The following is a 19,602-nucleotide window of genomic DNA, read 5'->3' on the forward strand; positions in this document are numbered from 1 at the left end:
AAAAGGATATGGCTAAAAGCCTTATTGACACTCCCACCTCCAATTAAGGCACTTTACCATCATAATTCATCATAACACACATATGCACCAATCTTCCTAAGATCAAAGGAAAATCAAAAGTAGCTCCTCACAAAAAGTACTAGGAATTCCTACATTTTAAGATATGTGCTGTAGTAAGAAATGATTCAAAACCTCTTTTACACCTATTCCAGTCATCTGATGAAAAAACTTGAACACAAATGTAGGAGGAAAGTACTAAAAATTGTCATTTTATTTCCAAAGTTATAGTTTTAGCGAATTACAAACTAAACTGATGGTTTATCGTCACTCTTGTTAAAAGATCACTTTTGTTAAAACATTACAAGAGCTCTATTTCCATATTTTTACCAAGGATCATTTCCCTAACTTTGAAGATATTACATCGTTTGGAGAAAAAGAATAGCAGTGAAGGTCAAAACCTAAACCAAATCCCTCCTATAAACACAGAAACATAATAACCTGCTTTTGAAATCTGACCAAATCACAATATAGGCAGTATGGCATAACAATAATTAAAGCATAAGCTTTGGAGCTGGATAGATGAGAATTCAAATCCTAGCTCTATTATTTATCAGCAATATAACCTTGAGCTTCAATTTCATCATCTGTAAAATGGGGATAAAACCACCCACTTCAAGGGGTTGCGACAATTAAATGAGAGCACACAGGCAGCACACCCTGTCATGCAAATACTCAATAAACGGGGGCGGTTTGTTTTCCTAAGAAAGGCGTTTTATCATGTTGCTCCTAAAACACAAGCACACATTGTGGTGGTGTGGCTGTTTCACATATAAACTATCACCTCATTTACGTATGTGTTTATTTGTGTGTGTATACATACAGAGTATATATACATACATACATATATATACATACATACAGTCCCACATACCCACCGTAAAACCACATTTCAGTCAATGATGAACCGCATATACAACAGTGTTCAGAGCAATAGGCTATACCATATACCCCAGGTGTGCAGGAGGCTATAATATCTAGGTTTGTTTAAGTACACTCTATGATGTTCATACCATTGCCTAATGATGTATTTCTAAGAACATATACTCATTAAGTGACACATATATATTTGCTATCATTTTGAATGATTTTTCAAAAACAATCAATTTAGTAGGTTAGAATTACTAAGTCTAAAACACAGCAGTAGTATCATTAAAAAAGGATAGTTGAGATGACTTCTCTATGTGACAAGAGAAACTCAAATCTGAAATAGGCAGAGTCTAAATTAGAAGTTCCTTTTTTCTGAAACTTAGTCTATTAAGTCACATAGTCCTAAAAATTAATGGAAAAAAAAGTTTGATAAGGAGCTCCATAGCTGGCAAACAACAGTGTGCTATGCTGCATTTGATGGGGAAATAGTTGAAAAAGGATTTGCTTTATCTTCTATTCTTTTTAATTCTGTTATATTACCATTTCTTAGTAAATTTTAGAAATGCCAAGTGTAACAATTCACAAGAATAAGACCATACAAATCAAAACAAGAAACTTCAAGTTTTTAAGGCCACCTCATGTTCTTTATGTACCCTGCTATCTCTCAATCACCCACACTGGTGGGTGAGGCACAGCAACTTTTTTCCCTTGCTCTCTCCTCCACCTATACTTAGCTGGGTTCAGGCCAAGAAAAAGGAAAAGCTAGGGAGTAAACATACATGTCTTTAAGTATTTAAGTATATGTCTGAATACCCTAACAAACCACATTCTGAATCCAGTATTCATTATATTACTGGGGTGGTCTTTAGAACTAGCCTTGCTTTTAGTCCTGCTTGACTATGGCATCCCACTCCCAGGAACATGATTCATTCCTCCTTGCTGCACGCTGCAATGACCTCGGGGATTGGATTCTTGTTTTAGGTGTTGGGCTCTCTGTGCCTGCACCCCAATTACAAGATATTAGACCTCCTCAATATCTACTTTGACTCGCTGATAGCTAGACTTCTGATTGCCCATCCTAACCAGGTCTTGGGTTCTATATACATCTTGACTAACAACATGTAACTCATCTTTTCTCCCTTGGAACATGTCCAGTTGTGTATCAAGCAACAGAATCCTGAACCTGCACCCAAGTCTAGTCCTATGTTCTCCTTAATGCTTGAATTCATCATTTTGGTGATTCCCTGACACTTAGTTCATAAGTTGTGAGGCTTAATAAGATGAGTAGTTAAGAAAAGGTAATGCCCATGGAGACCAGGTAGTTAGGTACATAAAACACACATAAGCACACAAGATGGAGAGATGGTGTGATTTTTTTTTAAAAAAGGAGCACGAAGTAGGGAGGGACACCCAATTTCCAATAAATGTGACACATTGGGCAAGTCACATAATCTCCATGAGCTTTACTCTACTTCAAATGAAGATGAGTGAGATGATTAGTGAAATGGTCCCAATATGTGAGGCTAAAAATCACCCAGTCATATCTTTTCTGCAATCCACAGATACTAGGAATCCATTCAACTGTCAGAGATTAAAGGAGTATCACCTCATACACAAAGGTTGGGAACTCTTGGACTCTCAAGCTGACAATCCCAGTAAGTGTGAAAGGGTTTTATACCTGGGGTGGTAGCTTGTCCAGGGCTCTGATAAATCACAACCACATATATATCATTCTTTCTCAGTAAGTGCCATAGCCCTGTTCTAGATGATGATCAATTTCACTTAAAGATTTATGATTCTAATCCGCAGACTTTCATACACTGGTGTTTGCTCAACAGGGGCAAGCTCCTGGAGTTACTTTTTAAAAGGAAACGGGTTTGGATTGCTTCATGGACATACTTATGTCCTGTGAAGGGTTTTAAAAGTTGCAGCCCATGTATGTAAAACATAGCAAAACAGTAAAACCACCCCACAACCCACCCACGAAGAGTCTATTGAAAGTCCCTTAAGGGGCTAACATAGTAACCTCTATAATTTTGTATGTTTCAGTGCCTCATTCAGCAACCTTGTATGTCAATGGTTTGCATGGATACGTGGACCATATAGGGATTGAAGGAAGTATTAACCAACTAACCTAACCAAAATTAGTGCTATAAATTCTGAAAACTCCTTAGTAAGTTCAGAAAAGGCTTGTCGAGTGAAGTGGACTTTGAGATGGTCTTGAGTGGTGAGTGAGAGAGAACACACACAGATTTAGGAAGGGCGCCTGTCATACAAAATAAAAATTGAGAAGTCATGGAAACTGAACAAAAAAGCAGAAAATACACATGCTGAATCAGAGAGTTGGATTAATGAATGAAGACAGCCAGCTCAAGCCTGCACACACAAATATGAACTTGAACGTATAGTTCTCTGTACTTGAAGTCAAAGCAATTTTGTCCAATTCTGTTCTATGGGATAAACATAATTTTTAAAAATATTGTCATTTAGAAAAAGCAAGCACATCATTCAATAACAGAGAGGGGGAAACTACTGAAATATTCAATTAATAAAGAACCCTCGGATTAATGGCTGGGGGATTCAAGAGACCTGTGTAAGTACATGCAAAATTTTGAGGACAAAGAAATTCATTGCTTTCTTTAGATTCTGAATGAGGTCAATGATCCCAAATTGGTTAAGAACTTACAGATCTAAATAAAAATCCAAAGTCTTTTGAATACCCATTTATCAAAATTTAAGATAATGTTTCTTAAATAGAAAATGCTACCACAGAAATGGTACAGTACTGCTTTTTACTCAGCTAATTTTCTAGCACTGTGTGTAATTTGTAGTACTCAGTGCAAAGTATAGAGATATAAAGTGTAACAAATTAAAAGGAAAAAGTTTTGATCTGACAAATAAAATTCCAACCATTATCAAGTTGCATATTGAGTAGTAGGTGTTTCATACAACCAAAGTAACATTTTAAGAGACGATATATCCATTTAAAGTCAACAGACAGCAAACTGCTTCCCACACACTACCCATGAGGAGAGACCAATAAACCAAACTGATGGTACAATATTGCCCTCTACTGGACTCAACTAATAAAGATAAAAGAATTAACAAGACTCAAGAGCATTTATCTTTTAAGAGGACTTAATGCAAGTTTAGCCTAATACTAGCATAAATATGGGAAATTCATTCTGTAATAGTTTTAGTGTGGCACCACGGTGTAGAAGTTTGGAGAAATCAATCGTAAATATAAGGTAACACTAAAAATAACCACTATAATAAATATATTTCTTAAAATTATATAGAATCTTGGAGTTAAAAAGGCTTAACAAGATCTCTAGTCTAACCAACTGTATGGTGCACACCTTCCTTCCATATCTCTGCCAAGTAGTTGGCCAGCCTTGGCTTAAACTTGCCATCTCTGAAAACAGTCTATCATGTTCTGGATAATTCCTTATAGCTGAAAATTATTTCCTTCCTGATTCTATCACTGCAGCAGTGTAATCCTTCTTTTATATTTGAGGAAGCCTCTCAAATATTTAAATAAAACAAATTCATCCCACTGAATCGTCTATTCTCCAAATTAAATAACCCAAGTTCCTTCAGCAGTGGTTCCTATGACCAGGTTTCAGGTATCTCCATATTCTGCATACACGAAATCCTCCAAATGTGTATTCTTTTTGTCATGCTGTTATAACAAATTACCACAAATTTGTGGTTTAAAACAATACAAATTTTTTATCTTACAGTTCTTTAGGTCACAAGCCCGACAGAGGCCTCACTCGGCTAAAATCAAGGTGTTAGCAGGGCAGCGTTCCTTTCTGGAGGTTCTAGGGGTAAACACATTTCCTTGCCTTTTCTAGTTTCAAGAGGCCACTCACATTCCTTAGCTCATGGCTCCCTTCCTCTGTCTTCAAAATGAGCAATGTTGCATCTCTCTGACCATTATTCTATAATAAGATGCTCTTACGGATTCATGATTAGGTTGAGCTCACCTGGATAATAGAAGATAATCTCCCTATCTTAGGGTCCTTAACCTTAATCACATCTGAAAAATCCCTTTTTGATGTAATGTAAGTATTTACAAGTTCCAGGGATTAGGATATGTATTACACAAAATGTGCCCTCTCATTTGTCCTTGTTACTTCTAAAGTAAAATAATCTGAACATGTGCGTGAATAAGAATGGCCAGCACTAAGTAAAAGATGATTGTCACCTTTCTCATTCCAGATGCTCTACTTCTGATATCTGGACTAAGATCCAGAGAGGTTATCTAACCAATAAAAACAAAACAAAACATTTAAAAATGAATTAATTTTAAAAAAAAACCAAAGAGGTTATCTAAATCATGCCGCTAATTCTTATTGTCTAATTATCTAGTCTGTCTTATTATCTATCTTGACCAAAACCCCAAGGCTTCTCTAGAAGCATATATTCTAAGCCATTCCTGTCTCATCCTTTACTTGGCAGTTTTTTTAAACCCAAGTATAAGAACTTATGTTTATTAATGGATTTGAAGTGGTTTGGGCAGTCTCTTGCAAGGTGGATGCTATATTTATTGAATAGACATTAAAAAGAACATTTCTCAGTTTCTCAGCACTGAACTCAGGGTCAGTGGATCTTCTTGGCACTGACATGCTGAGTCAACTCCTAGCTCAAAGTTTTTAAAGGGACTGTGGTTAGATTGAAGGATTAGACTCCATCTTGAATGCTTCCCTGGCACAAAAAAAACCCTTATGTTTTTTCCTGTTTAATTTCATCTTGTTAGATTTTCCCTATTCACAAAGTCTTCTTGGATCTTAATTCTAACACTTGACCTATCTTCTATATTCTTAACTCTGTGTAACTCACACCTATAGTTAGTGCTTCCATTGTATTATCACTAATGGAAATAATGAACAGGACAGAGTATGAAGAGTCCTGCAGCAAATCAGAAATCTCCCTTATATTCAGTAAGTCTTGAATTTCAATGTGTACATGACTTGTCGAGGGGCTTCTGTGACCTACCTCTGGAGATTAAGATTTAGGAAGTCTCAGACAAGACCCAGCAATCTGTTTTCAACACCTTCCCCCAAGTAAATTTCACGTGGTTGATCTGCAAACCACACTAGGAGAAACACCATCCAATTTAATACCAGTCATCAATCAGCTCCTCTTGGGTATGGCTGGGCTGGCACAATCCAACCAATTGTCTTCACGTCCTGCTCATGTTTCCTGCCACTTTCAGGAAGTTATCATGAGAAAGAAACCTAGTCAAATGACTTGCTGAAAGCCAGTCATGCTAGTGGTACCGTTTTTCCCTGCTCTACCAGTATTGCTAGCCTGTGAAAAGAAGAGATGATGCAGGCACAATTTGTTCTCAGCGAACCTGTTGAGTGTGTTGACAACCAATTATTTCTTATGCTCAGTGCCCATAATTCACGCCTTTAGTTCCTGATCTAGAATCTTGCCCAGGTTTCAGGGTCAAGCTCATCAGTTGGTAGTTAACAGAACCAACTCTCTTCACCTTTATCTGTCTCCAGTCATTTGAAAAACCTACTATTTTTCAAAAGCCCTCAAAGATCATGGACAGCTGCAAGTTCTTTCTGACTCTATCCTGGAATGTAATTCACCCAGGTCCAAACACTTGAACCCATTTAGAGAAGTTTCACCATGTGGAGCTTTTCATTCTCCCTTAACCAATGATCATTCTACCCTTTTCAGTATGAAGATCATTTTCTTTGACAGAAAGGACAGAAGCAAAATAGGATTTTCAGAATTTTGTTTTCTCTATATCACCCATCAGCAGTACACAGTTTCAAATAGCAGATCCACCCCCATTTTCATCTTTTTCTTGCTCTAAACATAACTTTAAGTACCACAGATCTTCCTTAGCAATTCTTGCAAGCTTCTATTCATTAGTGGCTTTAGCTTTACAGTTGCTATTCTTACAGATCTAAGCCTCCTTCTTACAATTACATTAATTTGACTTTACCTTTCCTGTATTTCTTTTGAAATTGATCTCAGGTTGGTGAAAAATTTGACTGTTGGAGTTGGGTGATAGGTACAGAGGGGTTCATTAGGCTAGTCTTATTACCTCTGAAATTTCCCGAAATAAAAAGTCAATATATAAAAATATTTACATAAATACACAGAGAGGGAGAAAGAGAGAGTAAGATCCCCCATTTCTTCTTCATTGGGATGTATTTTTTCCCTAAACTTTCTTTTATTGGTTGGGATAATTTGGTTTGAATTAAAGTCTGAATTGCACTTTCTTTGAACCTCCCAATCCTTTTATTTTCCAGCCCAGATTCCTATCCTATTTTTCTTTGACTAGCCCTTTCTTTGGACTATTTGAAATCCATCTATCAAAAATCAAGGGTAAATTCTAATTATGCCTGTTCCTCCCTTCCTTTCAGGAATACAGATTTTAAATAAAAGGTTATCAATTTTTCATTTAGGACTAGTTTCCCCATCATCCTTGAGGACAGCGTTTCTCAAAGTGTGGTCCTTGGAAGAGCAGCACCAGCACCACCTGTGAGCTTGTTAGAAATACAAATTTATGGGTCCCACTCAACCTACTATATTAGAATCTCTGGGGATTGGGCCCAAGAAAATCTCCAAATGAGTCTTATGCATCTTAAAGTTTGAGAACCAATACTCTAAGAGAAGAAACTTCCAACCCAAAAGTTGTCAGGTAATGTGCTTTTAGCAAAATGTGATTTCCATCAAGTGCTTAGACACTGAGAGTCCCTCACACTACGGTATCCAACAACCTTAGTGACTATCTTGTGTCTACAATTCATCACCCCTCCCAGTTGCATACAGTATACTTCCACTCCTCCATCTAACCCTGATTCTCTCTCCTTTTAGTCTCCTTTTGATGGTGGTCAGCATCCTTCCATTTTCAGGGTCTCAGATCTCAATGCAGGTATATAATTTCTTGCCATATCATATTATTACATCTTTCCCTTTAACAAATCTGGGCCTTACAAGAAAGACTTATTCTTCCATTTTTACATCTGTATGGTAAGCCCAAACCCAGAAAGTCACCATGATAGTCACGAGATATTTTATTATTTTCCCTTATAATCTCAACTTTATATTATCATTCACATTTTGTATGCCATTAAAGAATTTGGAGGCTCTATGCATCATGTCCAGCTACTTTCCATAATTGTTGTCTTTTGTGAATTCCTGGATATTGCCTCTATTTATTCTGCTCACCATGTCTTACTTGCTATCTAACAGTGTTCCATCAGTTAATCTGCTTATTTTTCCCCTCTTCAGCAGTATTCAGTTTAAAGCTGTCTTGACCAGATCAGCTAGTTCTAGAAAAACACACTCAGGAGATATATTCCATCTCTCGCTCCATATTCTCCTAAACTCAGTGGAAAATGATGACAATTATATTAACCGCAAACTTTTCTTCCTAAGCTTTTTAATTAATGCTTTTATAATGAGGATAAATAAAAACTATGGCTATAACCAGAAAGGGATTGGGAGGGCCAGGAATACGGATGGGTTAATACAAATTTTATAGTTTGATTATGAAAAATACTTTACTTAAGGTCAGACCTTTACGTGGTCTTTCTTAAGGAAGAATAAATATTATCATTAGAAAAATATTATTTGCTTTCAAATTAATATATCTGTGATCATAATTTACTTCTTAGAAGTGAATAAAAATCATTCAAATTGATTCAATTCCACTCTGAATTATGTTTATTCTACACACAGATAAATAAGTTCTAAGTTAAAAATATTTAGCAGATCTAGTTTGAAAACCATAATGCAGAACATGGCACTACAGAAGTCACAGAATTTATATTCAAAATGCAAGAATATTCTGAAGACATGCAATTAGTTTAAATTGTGATGTATAACAAATTAGTAGTTTAAAAAGCAATTTAAACCCAGTACGGCTTGTACAGCATATCTAAGTCCAAAGAAGTAATTAAAAGATGGCAAAAGAAAGTTAACGGAACATAATAATAAAATAAAATCACAAAATGGACCACATTCTCTGAAGAAATCTGGGATGTGCATTTAAAACCATACATTTCTCGAATAATTATTATTCTTAAGAATGAATGGATAAAAAGTATTGATGTTTAATATAAATGAAAACAATGAAACAACACACTAAACTGTGAAAATGTATTAATTCTCCAATAATTTGAATAGTCACACATTTCTTCTAAATAATATACTGGTTAAAATCAGTTACAAAAAGTAAGTGGAGTTCAAACAGAATAATTCTGTTTTTAAAACAACATCTTTTTATTTCTAATATGAAATGTAAATACCTTATAAGTATCCAATAAATATTAAATTAATATTGTTAAAATCACATAAGTGATAAAAATAGACAATACAAATTTTATTTATTTATTTTAATTTATCAATATACAATGTAGTTGATTTTCATGGCCCTTTGCCAATTCCTCTTTTTCCCCCCTTCCCTTCCCCCCCACCCCCATCAACATCATATCTGTAAAAATATAAACTTTAAGAGGAAGGGTTTGGTGGTAAGATGTAAAACCACATTTAGAAAATATTCCTATTTTTGTTAATCAAAAACTGTAACTTTGGGGGAGTCTGTTTCTCTCTACCAAAATTGGACCGTGGAGATGACCTATCAGTGAGAAATGCTTTGATAACTGACTAGAAAATGACTGTTAATAAACCTCGTATATCATCATCATCCTTTTATCCTTCCACTTGTTCAGTTATCTTGTCATCAACAGAGATTCTACTTAAAATCATTCTACTCTTTTTCACTTCCCAGCTTCTACTCTATCATTCTATCCAGCTTCAGTAACTCTTAATTCAATCTTCAGCCTAGTTGAAGCTAATAACCACTCTCACACAAAAAAACTGATTATAGAAAATGTAACATTCTGGTGATGCTTTGGGACTCTTAGGGGAAAGACACCTCATAAATATAAATGGATATATTTAGAACCCATGGTTGTATTTTGAGATTACAGAAGTTTCTCACTATACTTCATTAAACAGTATTAGCAAAGATAGCACTATGTTTTCATGCAGAGTCCTGGTCAAATCTTTCTCTGACCATTGTGCCTCACACAGAGTTAATGCTCAATAAATGCCTGCTATTGAATGAGGTCCATTAAAAAAAAAAGGTGCCAGTCCTGTGACGAATAAACTAACCTGAACCAATAATTCCTTTTTCATTCATTCACTCAACAAGTATTTATTAAGTAGCTACAAATTGCTTCAGTCATTCAATTAGTACATAATCAAAAAATATAATAGGGTAAGGAATATTTCTACATTCCCATTTTTTCAGAAATTTCTAACATGCATTTTACATATAGTTTTATGCGTGCAAATGACCTTACCTCTCTTACAGATAGCTGTGGTGGGAAGGAGACTGAAAATACCAAGTTGGTGAATTCAAACCCAGAGGCCTCAACCTTCTGGCACACCTAAAAAAGTATGGCAATTATATAAATGCCCAGGAATTGCTGAAAATATCACTCTATGTTCATAATATGAATTTCTGGTTCAGGAGATGACACTGCAAAACTTCCACTTTTACATTTGAGTGAGGATCTCTCACAAACATCCTGAGATTAAATATTTGCTAACTATGACCCTGAAGACTAATATCACAAGGTACCAAAATGGCCAAGACTGACACCTGCAGACAATCTGTTGAGTGTCAAAATAGTTTTTTATTAGGTCACCTCATAATTTTTAAATGTTTTCAAATAACAAAGCACTCTTGACAGCAGGAAACAAAAGGCAATTTCACATTCAATCATTTGCCTTCTAAGAGGCTGTAACACTTGTCTTTTCTAGACAATAATAGGTATGACTAAGAAAGAGCTTTTTCTCTCCTTAGCTATGTTAAATAGCAAAAGGAAAACAAACTGCTATTTTTTTCTTCACTAGACTAGCACTAATGACTGAAATACATGGACATATAGCTCATTGATATTGAGATATGTTGATTAAAAAGGTAATTCAAGAATAGTTTTTTTAAAAAGATTACAAAATTTTTTTATGATCCATTAGTGTGAAAAGAGTTGAATATCATTGTTCTTTTTGATACAAGAATTCTAGGACTTAGGACTGAAAATCTCTATATATTACTCCTATATTAGAAAAGAGATTATTTACCTTTTTAATGAACTCCTTCTCACAGAATTCTTGAAGAATTCCTAGGCATACATTGCATACATTTAAATTTGAGTTCTTGGAAGCAATGCTTCCATCTTCGATAACAGAGATCCTTCCTTCTCTATTTTCACTCATATTATCAATCCCATCTTCCATTTCTTGTAGACGAATTTTCTTGGGAGGTGGATTTGGAACTTCCAAAATTAATTCATCTTTTACAGATTCCAGAAATTGTTGTAGTTCATTGAGCAACTCCTGGAAATTTAACAAAAGTAATAATACCTTGACAACATCCTTAGGGTTTCTAGGTAACATGAAACATGGAAATTATGACATATCACAGACTTGTACAATATTGATTTATATCAATTCTGGGGCAATTTAAAAAAGAATTACCTAACTCCTATTATATATGTGTGAGTATTTTTTCAAAAGCATTCCATGTATCAGTGAAGCTAAAGTCCCAAACCTGAGGCAGAAAGGTTCCATTAACACATTAATTTGATTTGTAGTTCTGAGGGTCATTCATCTGCTAATTTCAGTATCAACAAACTTTAACTCTAATTATAAACATATAAAAATACAAACTGAATTTCCATCCTTGCTAGGTTAATAACCTCACAATCACTAAAACCTCAAGTACAATATTTTTTTTTGGACTAGTAGGGGGATCGCAACCCTCGGCACGGTGTGGTCCGCACCACACTCAGCCAGTGAGCGCAACGGCCATCCCTATACAGGATCTGAACCCGCGGCCTTGGCGCTACCAGCGCCACACTCTCCTGAGTGAGCCATGGGGCCGGCCCACAATATTTTTTTAATATGAAATCTGATCATTAGATAGAAGTCTATTAAGCAAAAATAATTTTGAGACAATTTACTAAACAAGGTACACAGATGTTGGCAATGCTTAAATTTGGCACCATAATTACAAACCATCTATATACATTTATTGAAAGATTTCTACTACATTCTGGTTTGCCTAATTTCTGTCATTCCTTGTGTTAGAATGTAAAATCTGGCATTCCTTTGAAGCCATTCTCATAGTTCAGATATTCCACTCATCTAAACACTCAGAGAAACTGTTCTCTGTTTGGTCTAAATTAGATAGGTTCTATTACTCAGTTGTTGAATAAATGCCCTTTTAAAATTCATTCAGATTACAATTTACTGACTCTAAAGAGAAAAAATCTTTCACCCAAATTTATTTCATTTTATTGAGACATTAGCTCTCCTATTTGAACAGAGAAATTTACAAACATACACATACAGGTATGTTATGACCCACACAAATACATTTATTATGACCTAAGATCTATAATGTCACTGTAATATACTGCATATACATACTGAGTACACATACATATGTAATTATATAAATGGGACAGATCATAATTTAAGAACATTTCCAAAAAAAGCCTTCAAATATTTTTATGTATTTATATAAAATGATACAAACAGAAGTTGGTAACATTCAGTCTCTTTACATAACACATATTTTAAATCTTACAACATATGTATAGAATAATAGATTATAACTTGTTTGAAAAAATGTATAAGAAGGGCTACACAATACCGGTCATTACTTTGTAGTCATATTTTGTATAAATAAGTATACATATATATTAATCATCATAGCATATGTACCATTTCCAGTTTTCAAAGTGTTTTCACATACTTTATTACATATTGTCCCTTAAAATCCTGTGAAGTGGATGTTATCATTCCCATTTATAGAGAAGTAAACTGAAGCTGGAAAGTGGTGGAACTGGGATTCAAATCCATGTCTTCTAGCTCCAAATCCTAGGCTTTGGATTCAGACTGATTGTTCAAATCCTAGCTTGCTCACTTAATAGCTGTGTAACTTTGTGCAGGTTCCTTAACCTCTCTGTGTCTCAGTTTCTTCATCTGAAAATAGAGACAATCATAGTGTGTACTTACCTGTTAGGTTATTTTGAGGATTATATGAGAACTTGACATATAGTAATGCTAAATGAATATTGGGTATTACTATTATATCCAAAATAATAGAAACAGCTAATCATATAAGGAAAAATGATTGCTATTACCATCTCTGGGTAATTTTTAAAATTATAAGAAACTGATTGTGAGAGTATGTGCACTGTTTTTATATGTATATATCAAATATACATTATTACTATCTGCCTCTGAAAAGAATGCCATTATTAGAATCAAATAAATTTCACAAATGTTATATATTTTATGTGACAGTCTTCTATTAAATGTCAAAGCTCTCTGTATATTACTGTTGTTGTTATTATAGCAGTAATAATGATGATGATAATTTACTTCTAAAGTGTTCCACATAGCTATTTATAAATAGAAATGGTAATATGGAAAATAGAAAAAGGAAAAAGGCAACAAAATCCACAATGCTCCCACTTAGTAGAATATATCAGGACTATTATCCCCATCCCACCCCTGTTACAACTTACTAATATCGGGTAAGAAACAATATTTTCTGATAGTTTGCTTAGATAACCTTTAGGAAAGGTCTATACAAATATTAAATGCATCAGGAAATTCCTCCTCAAAGGTCTCACTAAATGTCAGATATAATCACTTAAGAAGAAACATTTCTGAGACTACTTTTCTAAAGTAATGGGAATTCCAAAATTACCACTATCAGTAATCATTTTATTATAGTTTTTTTTTTTTATTTAATTAAGAGTTACGGATAGAAACTTGCCCTCAAAGGTATAGGTATTCGTTTTAAAATATATAGAATTTTTCTTAACTTAAAAAAATATATAAATACCTTGTATGGACGTTTGTAAGGTGCATGAAAATCCACACCACAGAATCTGAAGATACATCTTGGACAGGTACCAGTACTGAGCAACAACCGGGCCACATGCTTATTTTCCTCAGTCAGTGGAAACATTGTAATTATAACTAGAAAGAAAGAAAAACTAATAAGCAGCTTCTGTGTTTTACTGTCACAGACAAATATATCATCTCTTTGGGGATAAAAACTAGGTTTTATTTTGTTTCACACTTTCCAATAATGCTCCTTTCATTATACGCATATTCCTTATAAACTTGAAGGAAGTTTATAAGACAGATCAGGTAAAGGTTTCTAACTGTCATAGAATTTAGTTTAGCATTCTGGATTATGATAAAATGCATCAATATAACTAAATCGATCAAAAGAAATAAAATAGAAGTAATCAAGACCATTGCCTCTGAAGAGGGTAATGAAAACAAAGGTGCAAAGTGTAATTTTGCTTTTTATGTTGTACCATTCAGTATTGAGAACACAGTAGTTAATTCATTAAACTTTTCCTATTAATAATTAAAAATTAAAGTTGGCTAGGAAAAAATAATCAGATCAGTGTACAATTTATAATACTTGGCTAGCCTTAATCATACTTTAGCAGTCAAGTATTTAAAACAAATTGATCAGTAGGTCCAAAAACATCAACTTTACTTTGATGACTTAATAACTAAATTGCAATCAATTGTTAGCAAAATGAGAAAAACCTGTTCCTTTCATCCGTGAGTAAAACCTCCAACAAAAACAAAATGCAAAGTACTTAAGAGAAATTATTTGCCCGAAATAAGTTGCCAATTTTTGCAATTTGAATAAACTCACACAGAAAAAAATACAGAGAATGGGGGGAAAGCCAATGTAAGTCTCCTGTTGCCAGGAAGAAGGAATACTAAAAATTCAAGTTACCTAATCACTCTTTTGGCAAAAATAGATCTGATCAGTGACTCAGTTCACATTACTTTAAAATGATGAACAAGTGATACTTCATAAAACATGGCAATGTTGTGGTATGGTATAACTGTGATCACATAGATAAAAGACCAAGGCACCTTTTAATTTGTGCATATTCATAATTCAAATGAAATTGCTTAAAATTTGTGGAAGGATGAAGCTCTCACAAACAGCTTACCATGAAGATGTGATTTTTATTATGAGTGTTTTCCAACCCTTTAATACTCACTACTTACTTGCCAGTTTCTAAATGTTTGTGGCCATTTACCAAGAGAAGTAGATCCTTCACACAAAATAATGACAAAGACAGATATATAGTTCTATAGAACTCTTCACCATAAAAATCAGTTCAGCAGTCAGGACTACAAAAAACAGATTGCCTATGGCTGGGATCTAATTCAGGTAAATACAAGGATACTTTGAAAAGTTTGTGAAAAAAATGGAATTAAAAGATAATACAAATATTTCCATGAACTTTCTGAAGACCCCTCATACGTGTGTGGGAAGGGAAAGGAAGAAAACTAGGCTTGTCTGCACATACCATTGAGAACTTTCAGACACCAGGACTGTGAAGCACATGTTTAAGGTTGCCTAAGTAACCTAGGGCCCCCAGATATTTTCAAGAAAGTATACAGAAAATGAGGAGAACACCCTCTAAATAATGAAGCTCTGTGTGATCAAGTCATTATTATTTACAAGTGATCTGACTGTCTTCCCCCAGCACAGTTAATCTGTTAATTTGATGTTGAAAAGGGATTGGAATTCTATGAGGGGCTGAATGTAAGCATTTAAAGTGCATCCCTTACTACATTCCCCTCACAAAGAAACTGTTTTTGTCTCATCCATTATTTTTAAAATATTTTTTCTCCTCCTCTCCATTAGTTAAGATCAAATTTTTCATTTAATTCAGAATTAACCTTTAACTCAAAAAGATAAACAAATACATCCTCCTCCAATATACAAATCAATGAGTAAGTGCCTTAAAAGGACACTTTGTAGCGAAGATTTCCCCGGGGACTTATACAGCTATACTAAAATTTATTCTTTCCTTTGGCTGAATGTTTATTTCTCCAATAGATTCACTAAAATAAAGTTATCATGCAAAGTCAATAAATGACACATTACAATGACCTGGCTCTGAAAAGTTTCCAAGCCTGCTGAGAATGACAAAAGCTGTCCCGAGAACTTCGAAGAGGCCTAAGAAAAAACTCAAATGAAAAACCTCTTTTGAATATTTTGTGTGTATGTATGTTAATAATTATGCTAAGAATTTCCAACATCATTTTCCCCTAGCAAAAATCTAGCGACTTCTCAAGCACGTTAACGTTAAAAGGAGGAAATATGTTATTGTCTTAAAGTTGGTTGGTTCATCTTGATGTAATGAAATGATATTTCATAAGACATAAGAAACCAGTTGTTCCACATTACATTTATTATTTCTGAAAGCAAGCCCTGAGAAATGCACCCCACGCTCCAAATTTTCCGGCGTTGGTTGTCGTTAAGATTTTTGTTCTTCGTGTACGTGTTTGCTTTACAGAAAGAACTCTGAAACAAGTTGCAACAGCACAGCCTCCCACGTGTCAGGATCTCTGCAGGGATTGAATACGTACTCGACGATAACTAGCCCAGTCTCTGGTTTACTGGAGGAGAGGAAGGACTTTCTTTTCACGTCTTAGACAACTGCAAAAACCATTCATCGACAAGGAAGGAAGGAGCAGGGTACGGGAAAAACTACCAAAATAACCAGACTGCGTCTCACATCCTGAGATCTTTTAAAACTCATTTCCTATAAAAGGGTGTCATTCGTCCCGTGGCGTGAGGGTAGGGATGTGGATTTCCAGAGAAGGAGGCACTCACAACTTCAATGGTCTCAGCTATGAAATCTACCCTACACTCTTGAAAGTTCATCCCAAGGTCTAACCTCGAGTCTCCGTTCTGGCCAAGCAAGCCCTTCCCACTTCGGGCAGGTTCAAGAAACTTCCCATTCAAGACTCCATGCTAAGAGAGCCACTCCAGTGGGAGGGAAACGACCCCCTCCAGCAGACCTTTCCTGCACCCAGTACGCACCCCCTCACCTCAGACCTCCCGGCCTCACCTTCTCCCAAGATGCAGGAGCGCGAGATTTAACCCTTCCGGCCCTCGGAGGGAACGGGGAAGACTAAAGACAAAGCACCTATTGCGTCTAGCAATTCTGTTCCCCGAGGAAACGAGAGCTTTATAACGAAAGTACCAGTTCCCTCTTAAGAGGACTCAGTGAACTCCCCACCTACTTGTTTGTAGGGAAATCTGTAAAACTGCCTGGCTTGCTGCCTCACACCCCACCTCCTCCGCGAGTGTAGGAGTGTGTAGAGCATTACGGCGGGCTTGGAGGGTCTAGTCCCAGAAAAGCCTCCGTGAGACTCTGGCGTCTAGGACATTGTAGCCGCTGCCTGAAATATCGATGAGCCCTTACCCAGAGGTTTAGAACGGAAACTCTTTCTAAGGCAAATTTTAAAAGAGAGCGTTTCCTCCCATAAATTAGGGGCATCTTCCCGCCCTCGGGTCCCAGTTGTCAGAGCACCACAAACCCTTTCCTGATTGCAGGAGTGGGAGGGGTGGAGGGCTCGGTGTTCTGCCCTTTGTGCCTGGCGCACGAGGTGCTAATGCACCCTGGCCGGCACCGTCCGGGCGAGAAGCGGGATCCTAGCGGAGGTGGAGGAGATGGCGTCGCAGCCGCCGCCTCCCCCGAAACCCTGGGAGACCCGCCGAATTCCGGGCACCGGGCCCGGACCAGGACCCGGCCCCACTTTCCAGTAAGTGTGGGATTCTTCAGGCCGCTAGTTTGGTGGCTGGGAGCGGCGAATTGGCAGGAGGCGGTTGAGGCCGTTGTTGCGGGGAGGTATTCCCCTCCCCCCTTCAGCCAGCTCCCAACCTGGGGGGTGGGGAGGACCTAGGTGGGGCCGGGGTGCCTGCGAAGGGGATTTCAGTGTCTGACAGCTGTTTCCGACCGGGCTACTGTCGGTAGCGACGTTTTCCCGGGAGCTTCTGGGCACCTCTCTGGGCCTTGGTGCTTAGAAAAAAGAGGGGCGGCGCCCTGACCTCTTCTGTTTGCGGGACACTTTGACAGAACTGCTTGACCCCCTTTAAATAAAGCTTTAGACTCCGGCCTGTGGCGGCTGAGAGCGGCATTTGCCCAGCCCCGGCATCGAAAGGGAGCAAAGTCTCTCGAAGAAGCTATTAACTTCTCTTGAAGTGGAGAAAGCCCAGGTTTTACGCAGCTGGGACCCAAACCTACATATTTGGCATTCTTTTCCAGCATAACTCTGCTAATATTTCGAATTGAGATTTGGAGAAGCAACTTGAAAGCAGAAATTATAAATCTGAGGCCTAAGGATGGCCTTTGTGTGCAAATAGTATGTTTTTCTAAGGCCTATAGTTTTTTGTTTTATTTTTAGTCAGTATCAAATGGGTCTACAACTTTTAAAAGATTAAAACATACTCTTGTGTGTTTTTTGTTCATTGGATCTGAACATGTTTATTAAGATGGTGTGACTTGAATGTCAAATCACCTACTATTGTAGGTTTTCCTAAGGCATAAAAATCCCCAACATATTAGAATGTACTTCTGCTGTGTTCTGAAATCTTTTATTTAAACGCTGAAATGCTTGAGTACAATAGCTACTTAATAATAAAAAGCAAGTAATAAACTTTAATTATGCTGTTAAGCCGTGATGACATTTTCTGCTATCTTTTTTATGAGTGGTTCTTTTTTTTTTTTTTTCTTTCCTTTTTTTCCATTTTCCATTTAGACTGCTCACTGGAAGAGAGAAGTTTTACTTTTGCACCGGTTAAAATTCTTTTTATGTAAAATTAACCATTTTCTCACTTTTTTCTTATGAAATATTTTAAATACGTAGAGACCAGTAGAGAGTGCCATAATATCTGTGTATTCGCCACCCAACTTTAAGAAATATTAACACTTGCCAGATTTGCGTCATTATTTTTTTTTTCTTAAAGTTAGGGAAACAGTTAAACCCATCCATTCTTTCCAGAGGTAATTACTGCCCCTCTTTGGTGTTTAGTATACCCAATGGTATTTTATACCCAATAATATTTTTATACTTTATATTATATATGTTATATCTAAAGTTTACAAACATGCTAAACAATAATATATACTTTATATAATTTTATATATTATCTTTTTACTTATCTTTTTTTCTTTGTTTTTTCTGTTGCCCACTTTTCTATTGGCTTTATCTTTGCCTTATCAATTGGTAGGAGTACTTTATTGTTGATAGTAATCTTTTTTGGCCATACGTTTTGCTAATGTCTTTCACTCTGTGGTTTCTCCTTTATATTTATGTTGAATTTTTCTTACCGATGTTTTTAACTTTAATATAGCCAAAATTGTCATATTTTCTTGTTTGTGCTTTTTGTCTTGGTTATAGATCCTTTCTACGTAGATCAGGAAAACTTTTCAGTATATTTGCTTTTAAATGTTCTGGTTTTCACATTCATATCTTTAATCCACCTGGAACTGACTTTGTTGTACAAAAATCATTGTGAAGTAGGGAATACAATTTCTTTTCCATGTGGATAACTAATTGTTCTGGCACTATTTATTGAGTAGTCTTTTCCTTCCTAGTTTATAATGCTATCAATGTTATATCAAGTTTTGTAAATGTGTTGGTTTGTTTTGGTGATTTTCTGACTTATTCTATTGGTGTATTTGTCTATTCTTAAACTAGCACCAAAGCTCTACACATTGCTGTTGTTCAGAATTGCCTTTTTACACTTATCCTTTATAAAAAGACTTACTGGGA

The 19,602-nt window shown here is 35.9% G+C and overlaps 2 protein-coding genes across 2 annotated transcripts in view; one reads left to right on the forward strand and one right to left on the reverse strand.

Moving 5' to 3' along the window:
* The window catches only part of PUS10 (pseudouridine synthase 10), a 69,201-nt gene extending 52,260 nt beyond the window's left edge, over window positions 1-16,941 (reverse strand). The window contains 4 exon segments of the mRNA XM_063078615.1: window positions 10,269-10,355; window positions 11,053-11,307; window positions 13,832-13,968; window positions 16,893-16,941. Coding sequence (XP_062934685.1) covers window positions 10,269-10,355; window positions 11,053-11,307; window positions 13,832-13,957 — 468 coding nt within the window. The 5' untranslated portion in view covers window positions 13,958-13,968; window positions 16,893-16,941.
* A 518-nt stretch (window positions 16,942-17,459) lies between these two features.
* The window catches only part of PEX13 (peroxisomal biogenesis factor 13), a 30,895-nt gene continuing 28,752 nt past the window's right edge, over window positions 17,460-19,602 (forward strand). Inside the window, exon 1 of the mRNA XM_063078299.1 lies at window positions 17,460-17,589. Within this exon, the coding sequence (XP_062934369.1) occupies window positions 17,498-17,589 (92 nt within the window). The 5' untranslated portion in view covers window positions 17,460-17,497. The remainder of the gene's footprint in view (window positions 17,590-19,602) is intronic.

Source organism: Cynocephalus volans, chromosome 14 (genome assembly GCF_027409185.1).
Source record: "Cynocephalus volans isolate mCynVol1 chromosome 14, mCynVol1.pri, whole genome shotgun sequence".
Classification (NCBI taxonomy): domain Eukaryota; kingdom Metazoa; phylum Chordata; class Mammalia; order Dermoptera; family Cynocephalidae; genus Cynocephalus; species Cynocephalus volans.